The sequence below is a fragment of the Amblyomma maculatum genome, chromosome 6, assembly GCF_055883805.1.
Source record: "Amblyomma maculatum isolate TAMU_Amacu chromosome 6, ASM5588380v1, whole genome shotgun sequence".
Classification (NCBI taxonomy): Eukaryota; Metazoa; Arthropoda; class Arachnida; order Ixodida; family Ixodidae; genus Amblyomma; species Amblyomma maculatum.
This window is the reverse complement of record NC_139349.1, coordinates 96,289,015-96,312,504: the sequence shown is the minus strand read 5'-3', so window position 1 is coordinate 96,312,504 and position 23,490 is coordinate 96,289,015. Positions and strand designations below refer to the sequence as shown.

General features: G+C 47.5%; 1 protein-coding gene across 11 annotated transcripts in view; it reads right to left on the bottom strand.

Moving 5' to 3' along the window:
- LOC146186354 (uncharacterized) overlaps positions 1–23,490 on the bottom strand; it is a 196,636-nt gene that overhangs the window by 123,814 nt on the left and 49,332 nt on the right. For 10 of the 11 annotated variants that reach the window (XM_084607123.1, XM_084607122.1, XM_084607130.1 and 7 more), the window contains 9 exons: positions 19,174–19,346; positions 18,467–18,730; positions 18,210–18,330; positions 17,763–17,924; positions 14,411–14,479; positions 13,437–13,632; positions 12,899–13,080; positions 12,131–12,204; positions 4,643–4,690 (listed from right to left, as the gene is read on the bottom strand). In XM_084607123.1, coding sequence (XP_084463249.1) covers positions 4,643–4,690; positions 12,131–12,204; positions 12,899–13,080; positions 13,437–13,632; positions 14,411–14,479; positions 17,763–17,924; positions 18,210–18,330; positions 18,467–18,730; positions 19,174–19,346 — 1,289 coding nt within the window. The remainder of the gene's footprint in view (positions 1–4,642; positions 4,691–12,130; positions 12,205–12,898; positions 13,081–13,436; positions 13,633–14,410; positions 14,480–17,762; positions 17,925–18,209; positions 18,331–18,466; positions 18,731–19,173; positions 19,347–23,490) is intronic. The other variant, XM_084607128.1, reaches the window with a different exon arrangement.

The window sequence follows — 23,490 nt, the reverse complement described above, 5'->3', positions numbered from 1 at the left end:
ACACTGATGCCAGCCTCAGAGCACGTGAGCCACTCACCCCAAAAACAGCCGAGCCAATCCAATCCAATATGGCTGCGTGCGCTCTTGGCAGCACAGCTCGCCGACCGCTTTCGCGCAGGGCGCTGCGGTTGTCCCTGCTTTTTGTCGAGTACTACTCTCACGGAGTGCTTCCGCACATTTTATTGAGTCCCGACCTCAGATGCGTAATGGTTCTTCTATTGTGGCAGCTCATGGCGTCAAAATAATTTATTGCGCCTTGCCTTATGGCGGCTGCGCGTTGCTGAGACAGCCCCCCCCCCCCCCCCCCCCCTTCCCCGCCGCCCCAAAAAATCTGCATGAATAATAAATAATACTTTTGCTCTGCACCAGTTTAAAATGAAAATGCACAGCAGAATATATCATGCGATTTTCCTTGACTTGGTGAAATGTTTGATTTCCCTGAGATTTCACTGATTTTTCCCGGTGCATAAAATTTCCGTGACAATTTCTGGTTTTCCCGGTTGCTAGACACCCTGTTTAATACTGCAAAAATGATGTTATGAACACAGAGCTGGCAACAAGGCACTTGGAAAGCCCGGCCAAAGATAAAACACATTAACAAAGGGCGACTCACTCCGTGAGAATGTGAATACCAATCCTTAGAAATGCACCACTGTAGTAAGCCAGTGGGTTTTTGCACGCGTGAAAGAAGCTGCTTCTTGAGGGTAGCTTAAAAGCCTGCTCCGTGCTCATTAAAAGGACGAAGGATGCCCCTTTGTTCTTTACGCTCGGCTCTTAGTTTATGGTTAGTTGCTCTACAGACTGCAGTGAACTCTGCCTAGTGTCATTAGAAGAAAGCATTCGTTAAAGGAGTATAGACACGTACATTTTCTGTTCCGGTATTTTTGCTTTAATCGATCCACAGTGGTCCAAAACAGAGGGACTGGGACCCAAAAAGCCCCAGCACAAACCAATTAATTTGTTATCAGTGCATTTATCAGGGCCAGTTTCGGTTTTGATCTCTCCAGACACGAGCGCGCGATGACGTCAAAGATACGAGAACGTTACACGAGCGCCCCCTACTCGCAAGGTTCGTGATCGCGTAAACACAAAATCTGATGACTCATTCGGGTCGCGTTTTTCGTCTGCTTACTGTCGCACGTGCACGAAAATATCGTCGTCGAGCAGCGCTTCAACATAGCATAATTAGTACTGCGACGTTGTTTCGCCCAATAGCGTGGATGTTGCTAACATTGCCGGGCACTTTAATCCTGACGCGCTCGCCTGCGACTCAAGCGACGAAGCTGGAATCAGCAGCAGCCACGAAAGCTTGGTGGGTTGACGCGCAGGAAATGTCAACTGGTAGGAATGTTGAACAAAGGAACCGTAAAGATGCTGCTTTATCAGTCCGGTTGGCCAACGCTGTGAGCCAAGCTGTTCTAAAAAAATGTTTTAGTAATGAGGCGATCAGCCACCGTAACCCGTAAGCTCTCCCGATGGCTCCCGTGCTCACGCCTGTTCACGCGCTGATTGGTCCCGACGCAGCAGGCCTGCGTGCCGCCGTCCAAGCATGTGGCGCCATCTGGCGCAGTCAAGGCAATCTGGATGCGTAAAGCCGTGGCCGCCGCGATCGGCTCCAAAGTCATAGCTGCCTCAGCAGCCGCTATCGGTACTCTAGCTATCGCAAATCGCCGTTCATTCGCTTACATAACTATTTGTACAAAGGACTATCAGTCAAGGTTAAATTGCGAGGATTATTCGGCCAATACGGAGGTCCTGGTAGAAATAATTACAGTGATACAAGCGAACTTTTTTTTCCCGACAGCTGCTGCCTGATGCGACGCACCTGATATCAGCTAGCTCCGCTGCTGAAGGCGTCGCGCAAAGCAAGAAATTATTTTACGAGATGGGCTTGCTAGTAAAGTGGCGCTAAACTTTGACGTTTATTACAGCGTTAGCCCGTTCCGAAGCGCCTTTCGCTGGCACTTCGATGTGAAACCAGCTAGGGCTAGCGACGTCTAGGGTAGGCGGGGAGCGGTGCAGTATGTTCCCGGCGCGCCATCGAGGGACACCGTTGCCGTAAGCCCTGCACTTGCGCAGGCATGCTGTTGGGGCCTGAGTTTAGCAGGCAGTCTCCATACGTACACCGGTGAGGTAATTGTAACATGCACCAACGAAGAAGCCATCGAGTAAAGCGAGCAGAAGCGGAGTTCTTTCTCAGGGCACGGCCGGAAGCGGCGGTAGCGCTGTTCGAGTCCGGCCATGTGTCGTCACTGCTCTTTGCTTTGCCGACTCCACGTCAGAGTTGTTTGATGACGTCATGTTGTTTACCTATGTACACGTTTTCGTCACAGAGATGTCGATGCCAATGGGTTTTGAAAAACGGAGTACTTGCCTGGCTTGTTTTTAAAATCAAATTAAAATATCTTCGCGGAAACGTGCGAGGTTGGGATTGCTTGGGGAGCATCTCTGTATAACCAGGAAAGCAATCGTATTCCTTCCGACGCTTCAAAAAATGGTGTCTATACTCCTTTAAGGAAGAAGCAAAATGCTTTTTGAAGTGTAAATATTCAGCAATAAGCGGCTCCCCACACCACTCAAGATGTGCCGGGTAAACTTCCAGTCAGTAACCCCGATGAGAAATGTTAGCACCTTCAAGCTCTTCTCCATGCAGGCGCTGCTGCAAGTGGCGGTCCGACAAATGTAGCATGCATATGCTTGTACATGCGCACGTGTGTGAGCTGGGAGTTTGCCACAGATGCGCAAGAAACAGAGCGAGCCAAAGAAAGCGTACGGGAAGTGAAAAGCGCCAACCGCGTAGCCAAAAAGACCACCATCAAAGCAGCAAACATAAATCATGCCTTTAAGAAGAGCAGTCAGCAGCTGTAACACGGTTCTCTGAACACCACCACCAGTCTTCCCTAACACTGTACCGCATCTTGGTGCCCTCCTACGTTTGCTCCTGCAAACGAGGTAAGACTAGCGCCCTCCCATAACCCTGTACATAACTACACCCGCAACTATCAATCCCAAGACAGTGAGCAGTTTGTGCTCACAGCACCAAGTGCTCCATCCCACGTTAATCTCGTTTGTGTTTTTTTATTTACCCCTACTGCAGAGGCAAAGCTTGTCACGTGAGGCAACTAAAAGCATACACTAAACACACAAAGGACTGCAATGCAGCACAGCAAACACAACAGCACTAAACAATGCGCCGATGAAGCCACTTAAAGCACGCAATGGAGGAAAACGATAATGATAAGGTATATAGCGCTACCTTTTAACACACTATACAAATTACATGCTGCTGGCACATAAAGGCAAATAAGTTTTCTGCCCATCCCTATCATAAGGTGTAACGGGAAATTACTATATACTACGTATACGTATACGTAGGAATGAAAAATTACTGCTGCCTAGTAATGTGAACTGTATTCGATGCTTCTTTCTTTTTTTTTTCCTAGCTAAGGCTACAAATTGAAAACTGGAATGACACTTCTACTAGGTGCGCTCCGACAGAACGCAAATGGCAAAAAAATTCATGACCTAAAGAAACTTTTAACAGCAGCCCTCCACGTCAAAACTGAACTGAATGTCATTTAGTTGCATATCTGACACTAGTTCTAAACAAAACTCACAAGCTTACTAGAAACGCATAAGCTATACCTGACATCTGTTAGTACTTTAACTACTATATCAACACCGAAAGGCTCTCAAAAATAAACTGCGTAGCTATGCACAAGAAAAAAAAATGCTGCTACAAACTTTTTAAAAAGCGGCAAGAATAACACACAAGCGTTTCTACACAATCACAAGAACCCGCAATGCAGTCAATGGGGGAGAAATCAAAAGAAGAGAACTGTCCCAGAAAACTGAAGAAAAAAGGTAAAACAGGCACTAAAAAATGTCAAGAAGTGAGCAAGTATCAAACATTTTGGATGCCCCCAATTTCTTGGCATGTCTTGTGATAACAACTGTTCAGCTCCTTTCAGGCCATATGGTAGCCAGTAAGAAAAAACGAACATAGATACCCTTACACTAAGGCTAGCCACGACAGAACCTGAACTACATCAGAAGTCTGCCCACAGTGTACATTTGGGAAACACTGCATTTCATTCAACATTCTTCTTTGCTAAAACTGAGAAAAGGCTTATTTGCGATTTATTTGTGAGCTCTTTTGAGAGTCAGTGATTGAAGGCATCTTTAACTGCCTCCTCCACTTTCTTCGTTGCTGTGACTACAGCGCGAATTTGTACAAGAAACTTGCCTTACATTCAAGTAGAAGCAGTACCTTTAAACTGAATCAAAACGTATTGGCAGGCTTGTGTATATTATTACTACTTCGACTGAGGAAAAAAAGACCCATCTGTTGCTAGTCAGTGCTGTGTTTGTCGCTCTTCTTATCTAGCATGTGTGTCTGTTTTTGCGCTGGTCCTCAAAAAAATAAATAAATAGATAGGTTAATTAATTATTTCATTAATACATGAGACAGTGCAAATGTGCACTACACACTACAAACCTCACCATATATGGCTTCGCTTTTACATTCCGCATCCAAAAGCATTCGACAATTGCGCACTTCCTGGATGAAGAGCAGTAAAAAGAAAAAAAAAAGAGAACCAAAAGGAGGATGAGGAGGACACAAAGCAGACAATATACGTGCCTGTGACTTCTGAATGCGACTGGCTGCCCGGTTTTCCCTCGCTTTTTGCTACAAAGAGGACAGACCAACGACGGTCACAAATGCATTCAACGCCCCCCAGTGGCGACCACACAAGTGAACGTGTGTGTGCAATTCGGGGTGGCGGAGGACTAAAAAAAGGGGAGGCAAGGGAGATGGGAATGATGAAGAAACAGAAGTGGCGGCAGCGGCAGGAAATGCATCACTCACAAACAAGAAGGAAAAAAAAAAAAGAAAAAACACTGATATATACAGTCGAACCCGGATATATCGAACTCGAAGGGGATCGCGAAATAGTTCGATATATCGATAATTCGATATACAGAAATCAGCTTGTGACGGCACTTACGATGCGAAAAAACGATACCGTATTTGTCGCGTAATCAACCCACTCGCATAATGAACCCAACCTCCACTTTTGCACCCGAGAGTTTGAAAACAAAAAAAAAAAGCGTTAAGGCCAGCTCGCTCACATGCAAGCGACTGAGCGATCTCAGCGATGAGCGGCAGCGACAGAGCGAAAATTTTCAAACTTGTTGGAACTGCGTCCCTCTCGCCGCTCGAGCCACTGCGGCAGCTCAAAACAAGGTTTCTGTGTCGCTGCGGTGGCAGAAATCGCGAGCATTTTCGCTTGCATGTTGATGGCGCGCGTCAGTCCGTTTCGGTCGTCTCATCCACAGCTCATTGGCAGCGTGCCAAGATGCTGCGCAGCGATAACGTCAACGTCAGGGCGCGTTTATCTTTTGATAGCTCCTGCGGTGGCGGGGAGCGAACTTGGCTGAGTGCCCGTGATGGCTTGATTGCGCAAGCCTGGTTCGATTTATCACGCCGCGCTTGGGGCGGGCGTCATGATCGCAGCAGCTGACCGCGTGCTTTCGCTGATTCATACATGCAATGATAAACGATAAAAATAAATAAATAATACCCCAGTCACACGGCACTTCTCCAAGGTGTTTACTGCAAAGGAGCTTTATTGCATTAAAGGAGCAAAACTAAAAAGGAGAAGCGGCGCAGCTACACGGCAAGTGCAAAGGAGATGGATGAAGATGATGATAGGCATTCTCTGTGAGCGCCATCTGTCGAATGACAATCCTAATGGCTGTCAACCGCTGCGCTTGAAATGGCGCTAATAAAGGCTATCAAAATTGAAGTAGACGATATCTTTCATCTAGAATGATAAGTGAACAAGACTGGCCTTGTTTGTGTTAGGAAAAGTAACCGAATTATTAATATAGAAAGATTCTGAAGGTTTGAAGCATGAAGCGTGTTTAGTAACAAAAGTTTTTTCCCTTTTCCTTTCATTTCATTCTGACCACGGTAGACGCGCACTCGTTGGGTTCCACGTGCTCGCGTGCGAAGCACACTTTGCTCGTGCGAATTTTGAAGAAATCTTTATAGGGTGTGTTACAACTACGAGTGACGAGACCCAAGACGTGAAAGCAAAGAGCGAAATCATAACAAGGAGACATTGTATGTCGATGGTGCTGTTGAAACGTTCGAACTCTTCTATCAACGCTCGAGATGCTTAAATTTCGCTGAAATGCAAAGTTAACGCCTAAAGGGCCACCCACATGGAGCAAACTTTCTCTGCGAACTTCATGAGGCGTGGCGCAACGCCGATGCCCTGTCACCGATCCACATGCAGCGAAAAACTGGCGGCGTCGGTGCCCGAGTGAGAAAACGCACAAGCTGGTCCGCTTCAACGAGGCACTTTTCACACTAAATGACATTTTAAGAGCAACACATAAATAGACAGCGCCTAAATTGCCCCCGATAGCGCTTGTATACAGCCTTCGAGTACGACCGACGCTGCCAGCAACAGCGTACTGCAGGCGCGTCGCTCTGCAGCAGGGTTTGAGCGAGTGTTGTTGAGCGAAACGTCGAAAAAGGTACCGCTTAGGCTGCATCATCAAAATAGGCAAAATCGCAATGCTTACAGCACATTATGACGCGACCTTACCAAAGCGGTGCCGCCCGCTAGCGCGGCGGACAACAGTGCTCTGGCCGTGCGCTGCTCCCTAGTCGTCGCTAGGCCTGTTATGTTTCGCACCGATTGCACATGAAACAGCGCTATGAAATTCCTTCGTGCTATAGTGAATGATCTACTCATAGAGCTGCCTAACTCTCAGTCTCATTCTCTAGTAATAAAAGCAAAATATGATTAATTTCGGCTTCATGTTTTAGCGGAGGTGCCGTGAAAGCGGGCCGGAGCAGCCGCGCCGCTACGGCGGCAGCCGGCTGTGAACAGATATTTACTTGTTTGCAATGCATGTTGTCGCTTCCATACAGCGACTCGGTACGGCTTAGCGATCGTCAAGAAAGACTCAGTTTTGGCATTCGGCTCATCATTCATGGGAACAACAAAATTTAGCACACTTTTGCTCGTTTTTTTTGTATCGCCGGCGCGCACTACTCCAAGCAGCAGCCGGCTTGATCAGCGGCGAACGGCCGTCGGCGGCTGTTCGCAATGTTTGCCGCGGGAAAATCGCTCCATGTGGGCCAGCCTTAAGTAGCGTCAATTAGACTTAAATATAATGTTAAAATTATATTTGTGTCAACTTTTTTCTTTCTCCGTTTACTTTTTTTTTAGTCCGCTCCGTGGCGTTCAGGTTCGGGCAGCTCCTTTACGAAGCTAAAGGCCGCTGACGACCGCCTTTCCCGCTACTGGCCTTTATCACGACTGCCGTGTAGCTGTGCGTCAACCGCCTTTGAAGCAAAGAACCTTAATTCTCAAGGCCTTACAAGTGCCCGTGTGACAAGGGTATATAAAATAAACATCCCGGCAAAAAAAAAAAGAAAAAAAAAACCCTGCCGCTTTTTAACTTCCGCAGCCGCCATATCTTACGTTACGCCGCGCGTACAGCGCAACGATAAGAAAGGATGACTCGCAAAAAAAGAAAAAGAACTGCCGCTTCTTAACATCCAGCAACATCCGCAGGCGCCATAGCCACGTCCGCCGCCGCACGCAGAGGGTTCGCAACACACGCTAGAGAAAGCGTCCGACGTCTGTCTGAACACGGACTGAGCTGGCTTGGCGCATGCGTTCCGCGTGCTGAAGGAGAGAGATAGCTCAGCAAAAGAATGGGCACACCAACGCACATGGCTTGCAAACGTCATGTGTTGGCGCGCGGGAAACGACAACTGCAGATGCGCGCGCCTTTGGGGAATGGGCGCGGCGCTGCCCAGACCAGCCGTCGCCGAACTGTCCCCTCTCATTCCTTCCGCGCGCGGCTTGAAAACGTCACGCGGCAAACGGCCAAGGGTAATGCGATCATCTTTGGAGAAGGCACACTTTCCAGTGCGTGGTGCGGAGTTCGATATATCGAACGACCGGTGAAATTGAGTTCGATATATGACGCGGCTTTCCTATACTTTTACATGGGATCTTCAAGGGGATATTTCGTGAGTTCGATATAACCAAAATTCGATATATCCGGGTTCGATATAACCGGGTTCGACTGTATATATATAACAGCCAAGAAACAACAAAAGCAAAAGGAACAGACAAGACAGTGCAGCCCAGCAGTGCTGACTGAGGACACCGTGGTGGTGGTGGTGGTGTCGGTGGTGTTATGTGCTTCTTCTGCGGTGGTGTAGTATGTGGTACACGCACACATACACGCGCAAACAACGCGTCGTGACACTTGGTATCTGCAGCATTGTGGGACAATCATGTGGCGGTTAACATAATGCAGATTAGCAGTTAGGCAACAAAGTAGCTGTACAGATATTGATAAGGAAAGTTTTATCATGATAGAAAGGACAAGAAATCAATAATCTCAGCATTGGTGTTTGTTTTATTAACTTTACAATTTCCTTTCAGGTTTGAACCAAATACTAGTTATTTACTGTGGCTGTGCGAATACTTGAAATTTCGAATACGAATCGAAAATGTCCATTTTCCTTACAGTTAGTTGGACATCCTGCCACTAACTTTTCACAGCACTCACTTCACAGTCTATGAAGTCAAGATTGTGGTGAAGCACGCACTGCGGTGTATTAGGAATTTTCGGTGTGCACGTTTGATAACTTTCAAATACTCAAAAATTTCCAAATATCAGTTTTTCGAGTCAAATACAAATCGGGTGGCAAACATATCCGACCCGTATTCGAAATTTGGAATATTCGCACGCGTGTGCAAACATTCCCCAATGAAAAGCCTCAGTGTCAGGCTTTCGAAAATGTGGAAAAACTTACCGAACAAATCCAACACACACAGGGGAACTTAACATTAACCCTACAGTGTAATGCATTACATTTATGCACTGTCCTTTTGCAACAGCGTCGTCACCCAAAATATTACAGTAAAACCTCATTTAGCCACATTCACTTTAGTAGTTCCGCTTTAGATGTGGCCAAATTAAATACCTGACTCGGCTGCCAGTAAGCCACATACATATAGTACCGGTTTACGACATACGGATTTACTGCGAATGTTACCACATACGTACTATTCCGTAACCAGCCGGGAACTGCGCCACACACTCCAGCGAAATTTTAAAAAAGTGCTCCCAACACTGACACCATAGCGATGCATCAAGAGAGAGATTGGAGACATAGCACAGCAAGTAATACACAAACTTGGTAGCTGCTATTACATATTCGGAGGAAAAAAAAAGTTCGGAATATGCTCGACCTTCGTCTTAAGAGTACAGTTGAATCCCGCCACAACGAATACCGCCACAACGAAATTTCCGCGACAACGAATAATTTTTTATTCCCCGCGAGTATCCTATAAGAATTAATGGCCTAAATTTCTCTGCACAACGAACCATTTTTGCAGAGCGTTTCCGCTTCAACGAAATTTTCGCGTTCAAAATCGAAACCGAAACTAGTTTTATTGGCGAGAAGTCCAAGTCAAATCCAAAGCCACATTAAGCATGAAATCACGTGATTGCAGTTCCGCCATTTTGGCTTTGTGTCGTGGTCGCGTTGTTCACTCGCTGCCTTTCTCTTCGACAACGACGAGTTTTCATCCGCAGGACACGATGGCAACGCAAGTGAAAAAACGCAAAACTCTTTCCCTTGAGCAAAAAGCTCAAATAATCGCCCAAGCAGAAAGCGGAAGGAAGAAAGCGGCAATTGCTGAAGACTTCGGAATTCCTGCAAGTTCGCTGTCAACGATTCTAGGCAATAAGGACAGCGTGAGAATGGCACTTGCTTCAGGCACATCCTCGAAGCACAAAAAGGTGACGCGGCCCCTCCATGAAGAGTTGGACAAAGCAGTGCATGCGTGGTTTGTGGAAGCACGAGCCAGCAACGTCCCCCTGTCCGGAAGCATCGTCCAGCAGAAAGCCTTGAACTATGCATGCCTACTTGGCATTGATGATTTTAAAGCCAGCATTGGCTGGCTAAACCGTTTCAAGGCCCGCCATAACATCGTTGGAAAAGTGTTGTGCGGCGAGTCAATGTCAGCAGACGTGGACGGAGCAGCTGCTTGGAAGGCGAGTAACATGGCCGGAATTTTAAGCAACTTCGCGCCTGCAGACATTTACAACGCCGACGAGACCGGGCTATTCTACGAGATGTTGCCGGCTAGGACGCTCGACTTCAAGGGGCAGCGCTGTCACGGCGGCAAACACAGCAAAAAACGCATCACAGTGCTGCTTTGCACAAACATGGATGGCTCGGACAAGCGTCCGCCGTTAGTCATAGGCAAAAGTGCCAAGCCGCGCTGTTTTAAGGGAACTCGTAGCCTACCTGTGCAGTACAAGGCGAACAACAAGTCATGGATGACCCGCGCTATTTTCACCGAGTGGATGATGGCATTCGACCGCGACATGAAGCGGCAGGGCCGTAAAGTTTGCTTGCTTTTGGACAATTGTTCAGCGCATCACTCCGACGAAGTCAAGCTCACTAACATGGAGCTGAGGTTTTTCCCTCCCAATTGCACGTCTGTCTTACAGCCTCTCGATCAGGGCGTGATTCTTAGCCTGAAGCGCGCTTACCGCGGGAGGTTAATTCAGCGGCTGCTTTTTAACACTGAAACCGGCCGAGACACGAAGGTGGACTTGTACGTGGCACTGCAGATTATGTCTGCTGCCTGGAGCACACTGGGGCGCTCAGTAATTGTGAACTGTTTCAGGCACGCCGGATTTGCCGAAGGTCGACCCGTACACTCTGCTGGCCTAACACCAGGCGTTACAGACGACGACGAAGAGGCGTCACCGGCTCCGGGGATCGCGGCCGCCTGGAAAACGCTGGGAGAAATAGGAACCGTGCCGCCTAATCTCGAGCTCGACGAATACATCGGCGCTGACGCTTGTGTTGTTGTTCACGAAGATGTGAGTGATGAGCAGATCATAAAAGCTGCCCGGAATGATAAGGACTCTTCCGATGAAGAAGACGATGATGTACAGGAAGCGCCGGCTGCGGCAACCGCCGTACAGGTGATGGACGCTTTTGATGTCATCAGGAATTTCGTTGCTGTCCGAGACGACGATGTTGCAATGGGTTTGCTGACCGAGTGCGAAAATCGCGTGACGGCGTTGCTCGCCGTGAAGCGTAAGCAAACCAAGCTTACAGATTTTTGGCATTAAACGCCTTTGCTGCTGCTTGGGCAATTCTTTCTGCGTTTCACGTCAAATTTTTGCGATAACGAAGTTCCGCGAGAATGAATTTTTTTTCGTGCACCATGAATTTCGTTATAGCGGGATTCAACTGTAGATGCAAAAAGCTTTTAGCACCACCTTTTCTTTCTGCAAATATTCATGCGCGTATTTTTTCCCCGACACTATTTTTCCCAATTTGGGTTACTGCGACGGCAACGGCAAAGAAGGCATTGGCTTTCCGGACAAACGAGCTGTGAATGTTTTGTGTAAAAGCATGCTCCCCTCTTGTCAATGTGAAATTGAGCACACGCCAAATGAGTTTTGCCTGTTTCCACAAATACATAGCGTAATAGAGCAGTTGGTCTTAATGTAATGAAGAATTGCGGACTTTTCCTGAGTTTCGTGATGATCTGGTTTAGGTTTAATTCTATCCGGTTTAGATTTAATTCTAAACGCCTCCGCGGGTGCCTTGTGCTTGTGCATGTCTCAGGTACCACCCTTTCAATAAATGAATAAATTTAAGCTGTTTCTGGCTAGCGAGTACTGCCACACTGCGGTTCTGAGGTACGTGTTCAACGAGGTTTCACCAGACTTTATTATCTCATTTCCTTTCCACCCCCGTCATTGGCTGAGAGCACAAATGTTCGACGAAAACTTTCCTCGCTGGTAATACATGTTACACTGGCTTTGAAAGGTGTACAGCAGAGTCTCGCGAAAGCTTCATTCATGTTAATGCCACAATTTAAAAACGGTGCTGCCCACCAGCATGAGGAGGAGATGATACACAGCTTCACACAGAAGCGCAGCAATCGTAACAGTCACTGCACAGTAAGCAGCCTACACAGGCACTGAACAATACAGGAACAACTGCACAAGCGATGAACAAAACTTAAAGGATAAAAGCAAGCCAGCCACTTACCAGGTAAGGCTGTCTTTTCTCTGGCGGTAGGTTTCTCCAAATTTTTGCGATCTGCTTCGATCGCTCGGCCCAGCCTGTGACAAATGCAAGACTAAGTGCGTGTCTGTCACACAAGAGCAGCGCAAGTGTACAGGACCCTGTTTTAAGACCTCCGGTGTTGCTAAGACTTATTAACAGCTCAAGCACTTGAAGCTCCATGGACTTCCATAAATTTGAATGAATGAATGAATGAATGAATGAATGAATGAATGAATGAATGAATGAATGGGAGAGGCCTTCGCCCTGCAGTGGGTATAGTCAGGCTGATGATGATGATGAATGAATGAATGAATGATATCTTTAACTCTCACAAGGTTACATGAGTAACAAAGGAGGGAGGACGCAAGGCAAGAAGCTGCATTGTTGCAGCTTGAGAGCCACCCTGCGCCCTCTGCCGGCGTATATAGTCCAGCAGCTGATCATACCCTGTGCAGGCTACGCAGATGGATTTCATTACAGTAACAAATCGGCGCTTGCTGAAGCCGTCAACTCCCTCCAACCAAGACACCTACCCTCCTTCAGACGCATAAAGTTCTACGCACAGAACTCTGTCACGCTGAACAAGCATGTCAAGATCGCTACAGTGAAAAAGGGAATGTGAAGAACGATCTTTGCATGCGGAAAAAAAAAATAAAGCTGTCAGTCTGGGATGCAAATAAAGCGAATATGGGAAGTAAATAAAGGAGGCATAGGACGAGGCAGAATGATTAAACGGGTACTAGTACTCACTTGGATACTCCAAGCGCAAACTTTGGCAGTTCAAGTTGGCATAAAGGACAGGCGAGATGGTCGCCCCCGAGCCGAGGGCTTCATCACTCTCCCATTTGAGTATGTTCTTCTGGCCGCCGGAAGACGGAAGGTCAGCATCGGGGTCCATCCAGGGGCTCGGAGGGGGCTCCGACAGCTGGGGGCTGCATTCGTAGCAAAACATTATTGTATCAGCGACAGAAAAAAATTAAAGACTGCCAAGGAGAAAAAGGAGAGCAAGACAGGGAAATGCCCGTGGAGTGATTTAACAACCATTTCGCCAGGAGGCCAGTTTACCACTGCAAGCACTGAATGAGGTCCTTCTCTGCCTGTAGAAATTTCTAACCAGGATTTTTGTAAGTGCAGCTAGTATTCACATGGCCCATCTGCTCTGCCTCGCACAAAGAAGCAGTTACGAGACGTTACCAGAGTGAAGATTCGGACGCTTCTGTGGGCACAACACAACGTCTAGAGCTATAGTAAAAGACACGAGGTGAGAGAGAGGGGAAAAGATGCCCACCTGCCGTACTCGATAGGGAAAGGTGATGGGGATGGCATGCTGAAGGGGGAGCCCACGCTGTGGGAGCTGGCAGGAGTGAGCGGGTTCTGCATCACGGGTGCAGGCCGCGAGCCGGAGGCACCGCCGTGCTGCTGCGGCAGGGGCGACATACTGGTCGCTGATGCACCCATGGAGCCCACACTCTCAGGCGGTCCACCTGCACATGCCGACACAGCAAGTGTTACCGCAGAAGAAGCGCACGTCAACCCCATTATTAGTGTCACACTCAAGTCTGTTCGATGGCGATTTCCCCTGGTCAATTGGAGCTTGGCGCCGGAATCGGAACAAAGTGACAATCTAAACGCCTACAAAGCGAATCAGCCTTGCCTGACCAGCGGAGAATGCGGAGCACGTGCTGGAAGTAATGCTGAACTGGTTCCGTAAGCTGAAGCTGCATCAAAGTACCAAAATGTGTTGCGATTGATAAATAGGCTGGAGCGCAGCACTCTGCAACTTGCTTTTGCACGCTTTTAAAATGCTGCAGATGTTTTTCCATAGATGCACTTTCATATATAGGCGCGAAAAAAAAAAAAAAAAAAAAAAAGGCGATGTAGAGTGTACTTTGCTCATATTTCAGAAACCACTAAAACAACAACAAAAAAGAAAAATCCTGCAATCCCTGGAAGTGACGACATCACCTGCGAGAACCGACTCTGGTCGGTGCGCTAAGCCCAAAAAATCCAAGTTGCTCCGGGCGACCTGCAGAATGCACGCAACCTACCTCGGCTGACCGAAGGAGTTCGAAATCGTCATCCCAGAGCAAAAAAACCTGCTCTAGCACGACCAGTGGAAATCGCCACAACTAAAATGAGCTGCACTCCCTCGAATGACTGTAACACACCAGTGAAGTCGCAAAGTCGGGACACGGTCACACCAACAATGCCTCATTACGGCCAGCTCTAGTGCTACGATATAAAAAGAAGGCATGCACTTACAGCTGTCTCCGGGGCTAAGTACACCCTTGAAGACATCTTCGACATCCTTGCTGTCCATGTGCGGTAACCCTGAAAGCACCACAGAGTTCAAAACCTTCCCACATAAAAGGGCTGTCAGCGTTTAAGTGAAAACCAAGATATGAATAAACACAGTGCCCTCTGAACACCAAAATCTGGTTTTGACATTAAACTTCAGGCGTCAAAGTGAAGATTCCTTCTTTTTTTTTTTTCTTTTACGAGTGCCAGTGCAATGCTGATATGCAAAAGCTGACGTGAAGGTAAAACCTAGGCGAGTTGCGCTGTTTTAAGGGGGGACACGGGTCTTTGGGACCAAAAAATGACCAAAAAACCGATTTTCTGAAAATGGCATTTTTGGAATCTGTGGCTATTAATCTACAAGTTCACCAATTTTCTTCTTCCAGAAGTCAGTATTTTCAGCATAATAACGAATTGAAATCATCGCGCGGGCTGAATTTGCGCAGCAGCAGACGATAAAACGGCACATTTTTCGTTGCGCGCAACTGCCGTTCCGCCGGACCGATCTCGGCCATGTTAGGCTCGTTTGAAAGAGCGCTTTCTGGGTTTCAATTTCCCGCCGCTAGCGCTTGTCTGCCCTCAATGGCCACTGAGAAAAATAACCACAAAGAAAAACGAAAACGCGGCATCTGATTCGCTGCTGAGCGCACGTGACTGCAACTGAGCCATCCGATTGGCTGATTCTATCGCACGTCGTCTGCTTGCGGCGGGCCAGCAGCCGTTGAAAGCGTCCGAGACGCCATTTTGTTCTGAGTCGAGACCGAGGCGAGACGATGCCCCTCAGTAAATTCCGCTCGCGCCACAAATTCGGCAAAAAGAAGAAGAGTGCGCGCGGCGACAACTTTCGGAACCGTCCTGCGGCACCCGAAAGCTCCGAGGATGTGCAGGAGCCAGCGGCAAGTCAAGAAGTCCCCGCGGCCGAAATAGGCCTAGCGAGCTCGGCGGCGCCTACGCCCAGCGGACGCGTCCGCCACGACACGACGATGCTGCAGCCTTCGGACTTGATTGAAAAGAAAAGAAAAGCCGAAGGAATGCTGCAGGAGCTGGGTTCAACCGCAGCGACGAAGAGGAAAGCGGATTTCATCGCCACTTCTGATGCCCGTCTTCTTGACGCGACCGGCGGTTGCCGTGCGGACGATACGACGTTCACTGTTGTGAGTTTGGAGTCGCTGAACGAACTGTTGTCTGCTGTGAAATGTAAAGTGTGTGGCGGGGATGTCCATATTTCAAAAGGAAATCGTGAATATGGTCTAGCCGTTAAACTCTCTCTCGCGTGCGTGATTTGCGGGGACATTTCATCGGCATGGAGTTCGCCGCGCGTGCAAGGCAGCCAGAAGATAAATCCGTTTGCCGTGAATATCCTTGCTGCACGCGCGATGCAAAGTACCGGACATAGGCAAACGGCGCTGAATGATGTGTTTGCGGCGATGAACATATCTCATCGTGGCCTGCACACGAAAACGTGGCAGGACTACGTAAAGAGTAAGCTGACGCCCGCAGCAACACGCGCAGCCGAAGGAGTGTTGAAAGACAGCGCCCGTTCTGTTCGGCAACTCTATAACGAGTTGAACCTTGACAACCCCGGGAACATTTCTGTCTCTTTCGATGGTTCATGGATGACCCGGGGTCATTCATCCCACATCGGTGTCGGCGCCGTAGTAGAACTTTTTACTGGACTGGTACTTGACTATGTAGTTTTCAGTAACTTTTGTGCTGGGTGTGAGCGTGGGCCCAAAGAAGGTGACCCGTCCCATGAGGCGTGGAAAGAAAGCCACTTGTGCCAAAAGAACACGGACAAAAAGTCCGGTGAAATGGAAGTTCAGGCCGGACTTGTTTTGTTCGAAAGGTCACTGGAGAAACATGGCCTTAGGTACACGACCATGCTCTCAGACGGCGATAGCCGCACATTTCTTGCATTGCAAGAATCAGCTGTGTACGGCTACATCGAAATCAGCAAAGAAGATTGCACAAACCATGTGCAGAAGCGGATGGGAACGGCCCTACGCAATGCAATTGCCAAGCATAAAGGTGATGCAAAAGAGAGCTTGAGTGGCAAAGGAAAGCTGACAGGCGACCTTGTCACCAAGTTGACATCGTATTACAGCTGGGCCCTGAAGTCCCATGCTGGAGATGTTGGGGCAATGCATAAGGCAGTGATGGCTACCTATCATCACGTAACCTCCAATGATACCGTGTCAAATCACACCCTCTGCCCGACAGGCGCAAACTCGTGGTGCCGCCAGAATGCTGCTGCAGCCAAGGGAGAGCCTGCTCCCAAGCACAGATACAGTTTGCCACCACATGTGTGCAAAGCACTTTTGCCTATTTATGAGCGTTTGGCAGACCCAAAGCTGCTAGAGCGGTGCCAGCAGGGAAAAACCCAGAACAGTAATGAAAGCTTGCACTCCCTAATATGGTCACTCGTACCAAAGGAGCGCCATGCGTCACTGTTCTCCGTTCAAGCAGCTGTTGCGGAGGCTGTTGTCCGCTTCAATGCAGGAAACCTACAAGCATGCTCAAAAATACTGAGTGAGCTAAATATGAACCCTGGCGTCCAGAATATCAGGAGGATGGCTGAGAAGGACAGGCGCCGAACAGCCGAATCAGTACGCAAGCGTGCCTCTGCGGAAAACATGCATCGGGCACTGAAAAAGCGGCATTCTAGTCAGCCCAAGCAGTCAGATTACATGCCTGGTGCATATTAGCTGTCTGCAAGTGTAAATATGTATATATCTTTTCGAAATTTTGAATAAATTGTGCCTAGTTTGTTTTTTCCCATTTTCTCAAAACTCAAATTTTGGACACTTGGCTGGTTTAGTTCGTCGATATCTCTGCATCTAGGACAGATAGAGATGTAATTCCTTTTTCTACATAAAGCTGAAGGTGCAGTGAATGCAATGATCGAAGCAGAATTCTTTATTCAAGCTTCAAAAATTTTTTATTTTGCCAAGTTAATTGAAGCATGATAGGCACGTCTTGAAGGACAACTTTCAAAGTGCAGCAAAATTGCTAATAAGGGTAAAATGGAAAAACTGCTTTGATCATTGCACTCTTTGGTCATTGTACTGTACCGCCATGCATTAAAAATGATGTTTTATAGAGGCGTTTTTTTTGCGCGGAAGTACTAATTAAATGAATAATTAATATTATTATCTCGGGAATTAACTGACATAGAGAAAAACAAGTTACATTTTTGAAATCAGCATAAAAATCTGAACAAGAGGGTATGATTTTATCAGGATTGGCTTTAAAATAATGAAAATAGCTCTAAGACCAGTGTCCCCCCTTAAGAGCAGTAAACAGATCGTCAACTCACCTGAGCCAGCGGACACCATGCTGTCAACCAGGTTGAAGTGGGGACTCAACAGCACTGTGTCAATGTTGCCAGAGAGTGGGTCATTGTCCTTGACACCAGCTGAGCCCTCTTCTTCTGACACACCGGCGCCCGAATGCTCGTTCAGGGTAACGTCATCCAAGCCTGACACGGAACGTTTGAGATAAGTTCTTTTTTTAACACATAAGTGACGTTACGGTGGAGCAGTTGCTGTCAGAATAAATAACACTAATCCCACCTGCAGCATACAACAACTCAACTCAACTCAGGGCAGTGAGAGAGATCCTAAAGCTTCCAAAATTATTAAACAAACAAATAAGTAAACAAACAACAAGCACTTTTCTGATAACCTTAGAATTAAGCTCAGAAAAAAAAAAATCTCTGCAGCATCTCTTTTTTTTTTTTTATGCAAAACCACTGCCTTCTCACCAGATCCTTGTTTAGAGAGGTCATCGCCTTCGTTCATGAGCATGTCCATCAGTTCGTCATCCTGGGGAAGGTCGTGAGGCAAGATGTCCTTCAACCCCAAGTCCTCGTCATCACTCCCAGTCTTGAATAATGCAATTATAATGATAAAAAAAACAGACACACAAAACAGATCAATACTGATGCAGACATCGTACAGGCCAGAGCAACATGCTTCCATCAAAAAAGCACCACCAAGCCCTTCACCATTTCCAACTAACCTTGATGGGTGTACAGGTGCCGTCGTCATGGAGAGCGGGGCTATCTCCCTTGCTCCCACCGGCGGCGGTGTTAGGAGCAGGGGAGGGAGCAGCACTGTCCGACGGAACGCAAGCGTCCTCCGATTTCTCCTGCGGCGTCTCCAGGACAACAATGGAGTTATCCTCTGAGCGCCCCAGCATAGAATCCTCGTCGTCTTCGCTCGGCATGTCAGGGGTCGGTTCCGTCTTGCTAGTGACGAGGAGCTCATGGCCGAAGAACGCTTCCTGCGTCGAGAGGATGGGGGGGAGGAGCAACAGCCAGAATCGGAATCAACCCTACTATAGAAAAACATGCAGTGCAGTAAGCAATGCCCTCAAAACGTTTGTTTGCATGATTTGTTTTCGCGAGACATATAATGTCTGGTATCCGAAACCTGCTGCAGTCTGTGCACCCAGACAAGTGAGTGCTGCTGAGAGGTAGCGAGCTGTACACACAAAGGAGCAGACTTATGTTTTTGAACTTAAAAAAAGTCTACGCTGATTAAGAAAATTATATACAAAATTTCAATACAACTACATGCAGAAAAAAAAGACTCCCCCCCTCTACCTGAGCTCGTTAACAAAAAGTTTGCAAAGAAAGCCAGCGCAATCACGATGCCTGAAATGCTAGTTCAGTTTGAAATTTTCTTTTTCTCTAAGGAAATAGAGCTGGTGGTAGGAGAGCCCACCTGAAGGTATGAGGGAAAGCTATCTTCCAAAGGGTTTTTCTTCTTCACTCGCCGCCGACGCTTGGGCTTCTCTGCCGCCGTGCCTGGTGTTGCCTCCGCAGGTGGCTCAGGTGTTGGGGCAGCCACGTCTCCAGAAAGAGCAGCTAGAGCTGCCTCTGAACTTGTCTCCCCAGCTGCACGGGCACACAGTGGTTGCGTTACTCTCGGGAGCGCACATGCTCGCCATGTTAGTCGCGTCTATGCGTGTCAAGTTTCTGCGATTCAATAGTTGTCGTTTACTTATTCTGTGCGCGTATGGCAATGATCTCTTCTCGCCGTTTACAAGTGCAGTACTGCGCGTTCAGTAAATTCGGATTCGCACAATACTTCATCTGTCAAATCCGTAGTCTCGACTTATTTTGCGCTGTTGTAGGACCTTCTCGAGCATAGCCGCAGATTCCAGCTCTTAGTATGCGTGTGCGCATTAATGCATGCACATCCATCAGCATGTGGAGTGGGAGCGCGGGCGTGGCCTCCTTCTGCTGCGCAGCAGAAAGACGGTACGTGCTTTGGAAAAAGCTCGTATATATTTGAGGAGTACCACATGCGTGCACTATATCCTCTAACTTGATTCATTAAAGGGAAAATTTTCCCAGTGTGAGCCATATCATGCACGCCCCATGCCTTTCATGCGAGTGCTCGTTCTCCACGGCGAAGGCGTACCACACAGATACCACACGCTGCTTTTAGTGCCAGCCCCAATACGTAATATTCAAATCAGCGATACGCAAGTAAACTTTTATTAACGTTGCAGCATGCTTGCATGAGAAAAACATTCAACCAGCTGATGTATTCATATACTGACGTTACGCATACATTACGGCAGGTGACAGGTGACAGAAGTACCACACTTGGGCGCCGGCTTAGCCTCACAGGATCCCCTTTTGCCCGGACACAGCAAAATGTGGACGCTTGGGATTCGTGGTGTCACACAGCACATCAGTAGAACCCCTTTATAGTAAAGTCACTGGGACCACCAAAAATCTTTACTATATCAGGGTCTTTACTATACCAGTTGTTGATGACATGGTCATGAAGAAGCTGTCTGGTAGTTAAATAGGCACTTACTGAACACGTCTTGTTTCTTAATGAAAAAAAAAACCTCTGAAATACCTTCTATCTCACTCTTATCAGCTCTTTGTGCAATTTTATCGCTATAAAAATTTTTTAAATCTTGTGGAAGTACCTCTTATGCATGAGGACAACGTGGATATGAATGCAATCAAGTTTGATTTCATGTGAAAGCCAAAGCCTTGCATGAACACAGTGTCATGTTTTGCTGTTTGTCTTTCAAAAGGCAACAAATGATAAATGCGCGTGGCAGTCAAGTGCTGCAAGAACGCACACGCTGCCCATCCACTTTTTGCCTTCGTTGCTTCATGCTTCGTGCTGCACAGTGCTGTGAATGTTCACCCATTTCTTCCCTTTCTCTATTTCTTGCAGCACTTTTACTCTCCTGTACTTTCTGAACGGACCGCACCGTCTCCTTTCCATGTTTGTAGACAGTTTTACTTCTTTTTTGTTTCCTATGCGCTGCATGCTTTCCCTCACGGCTCCAAGGTCTCTGTAAAGTAGGCTTCTCCTGAACGCTGCTAAGCCTGGTGGTTTAAACGAACACTCGGTATTATTATTCTGTTTTCAAATACAAAAAATCTTTGCCTCGCGATTCTAGGTAGTGCACGGGCGGCGATGTCATATCGTGAGTCGTCACCGCAGACAGGCACACTTTACTACAACCGATTTTTACCAAAAACGTCTTTACTATTATGGGGGAAAAATGTACAGTTGCCTACAAAAAATGAATGAACTGGGACTTCAGTTTCACTTTACTAGTATATCAGAGTTTTTACTCTATCCGAGTTTACTATAGCAGGGTTCTACTGCTTTAATAGATAAACCGTGCGAGAGGTCACAGCTGAGTCACAGTTCTGAGATCATACTACACAAAGTCGACAGATAGACGTGACGATGCAAGGACACAGGATGTCGTTTAATGAACAATACGAGCGAAATTCCTTAGATATGGTGCCAAGTGAAAAAAAAAAATTACAAGGGTTCACCGCTGCGGAACCAAATATTGAGCGAAAGCATTAGCTGCGGGTGACCGAGCGTTGTTGTTCTTCTTTTTTTTCTTCTTCCTCAGCCCACATATAAAGCCTCGCTTTAACCAACCCATATGAACGTGCCTTAGTGGTCTATACAGTCAAACCTCGTTATAACGAAGCCTCATTTTGCGCGGAAATTTGTTCGTTATATCCGATATTCGTTGTAAAAGTACACACAAACTCCTACAAAAAAAAATTCTGTTCATAAACCCAAGTAAAGGCTACCCTAAAATGGAAAGCACAGAGCTGAAAAAAAAAGCATTTTTTTTTCTTTAAAGCATGGTATAAGCACGTGAAACCTTACCTTTCATTTTGCACTGCCAAGCAAAAATGAGCACACAAATCGGGATTTAGGCCACACAGAACTGATTTATTTAAAAAACGACGTAATCTTCATTTGGCGGCACTTCACACTATTCGATAGAATAAATTTCTCAACGAAATCGACACTGTGCAGCGCTTTCCCAATGTCAGCTGATTTGGCCACAGGTAGGTTCTCAAGGTACCTTCTCAATTTCCTCGCCATATCGGCGGCCTCGGTGCTGCTGAGAGCTCGCTCTTCGCCTTCTTCTTCACTCTCATCGCTGCTCGTAACATCATCTGTAGGAAGCAGCTGATCGACAATTTCTTGGTCGGTCAATTCGGGCACCACAGCCAAGTTGTCATCGGCAGCAATAAAGTCCTCGAACGTAACATTCGGAACCGCCAGTTGATGCCATGTCGTCTCGTCGAAATTGCCCGCTTCACCTTCAGAATCGTGGGCGTCGTTGGGCTCAGTCTCGCTGGTGGATGGTGCTAGGCCAGCATCAACAAAGCAATACAGTACAACCTCGTTAATTCGAAGTCATCGGGACCGCGAAAAATCTTCGAATTAAGCGGGTTTTTGAATTAACCGAACACACCAAGAAATAAGACTTAGGCAAAAAAATTTGTTGCAGGAACGTGTTACCTTTATTCGGCATATTTTGAATTACTACTGAAAGTAATCAGAGATGCTGGTTTGCCGCGTCAGGTAGTTTGCGGCTCCTAAGGTCATGCTCTCGAGTTGGTCAAATAGACGAAACATCTCTGAACTTCCACCGCGGCACTCAACAAAACTGCGGATAACGTTCAGCAATCCGATAACTTCACCAAGAGCAGGTGCTCGGGGAGGCTCGTCGGTGTCGTCGTCGCTATCGTCGCTGTCATCGCGCATGTTCGTACCAGCAGTGATCTCACTCTCCAAGTCAGAGTAGCCAGTCTGCTCTTCGCTCTCAATGTTGATATACTCGGCGAAGCCGACTGCGTTGGACTCATCCTCTGCGCAGAGCGCATTGATGCGGTCGCAATACTCTGCTCCTTCTTCGTCAAGAGTAGTAGTACATGGGTGGTCTGCATCGGCATCAACAGTGCTTTCACTGGAAAACCCAGCGTGTTCAAAACACCGTCTGATCAATGTGGGCTCCACTTGTTTCCAAGCGTACACCATGAGGCATATGGCTCCGAGGAGGTCGATGGAGTACTCCTTGCCATTGTCGTAGCAAAGGAGCATGCGATTGAGCAGGTGGTACCGATAAATCTTCCTAGTGTGGTGAATGACGCCTTGGTCCATCGGCTGTGAGATCGAAGTGGTGTTCGGAGGTAAAAATACCATCCTGATGGCCTGGAGATGTGGGATGTCGCCATGTGCCGGGCAGTTGTCGACGACAAATAGGACATTCTTGGCCGTAGCCGCGAACTTGCGGTCAAGTTGCCGCACATACTCTTCAAATATTGCACCTGTCATCCAGGCTTTCTTATTGTGCCTGTAGACGAGTTCATCCTTTGGCGGCAGCCGCGCATTTTTGAAGCAGCGAGGCTTCCCCATCTTCCCGACGACCAGTAGCGCCAGCTTGTGTTTACCGCACGTTTGCGCCGAACAGCACAGTAATCCTGTCCTTGGCCTGTTTCCTACCCTTGATGGCGGTGTTCTTCACTGCGAATGTTTTTGTTGGCAGCATCTTATAAAAAAGTGCAGCCTCGTCAAGGTTGTAAACGTCGTCTGCACCGCACTCGCTAAGCAGCGGCGCCAATGTGTGGTTTCTCCAATCCTCGACAACGCTCTTGTTAGTGCTGCCGCTCTCACCACAGACGGTGAGAAAGGTTAAATTATTGCGTTCTTTAAAACGGCAAAACCATCCATTGCTGCACTTAA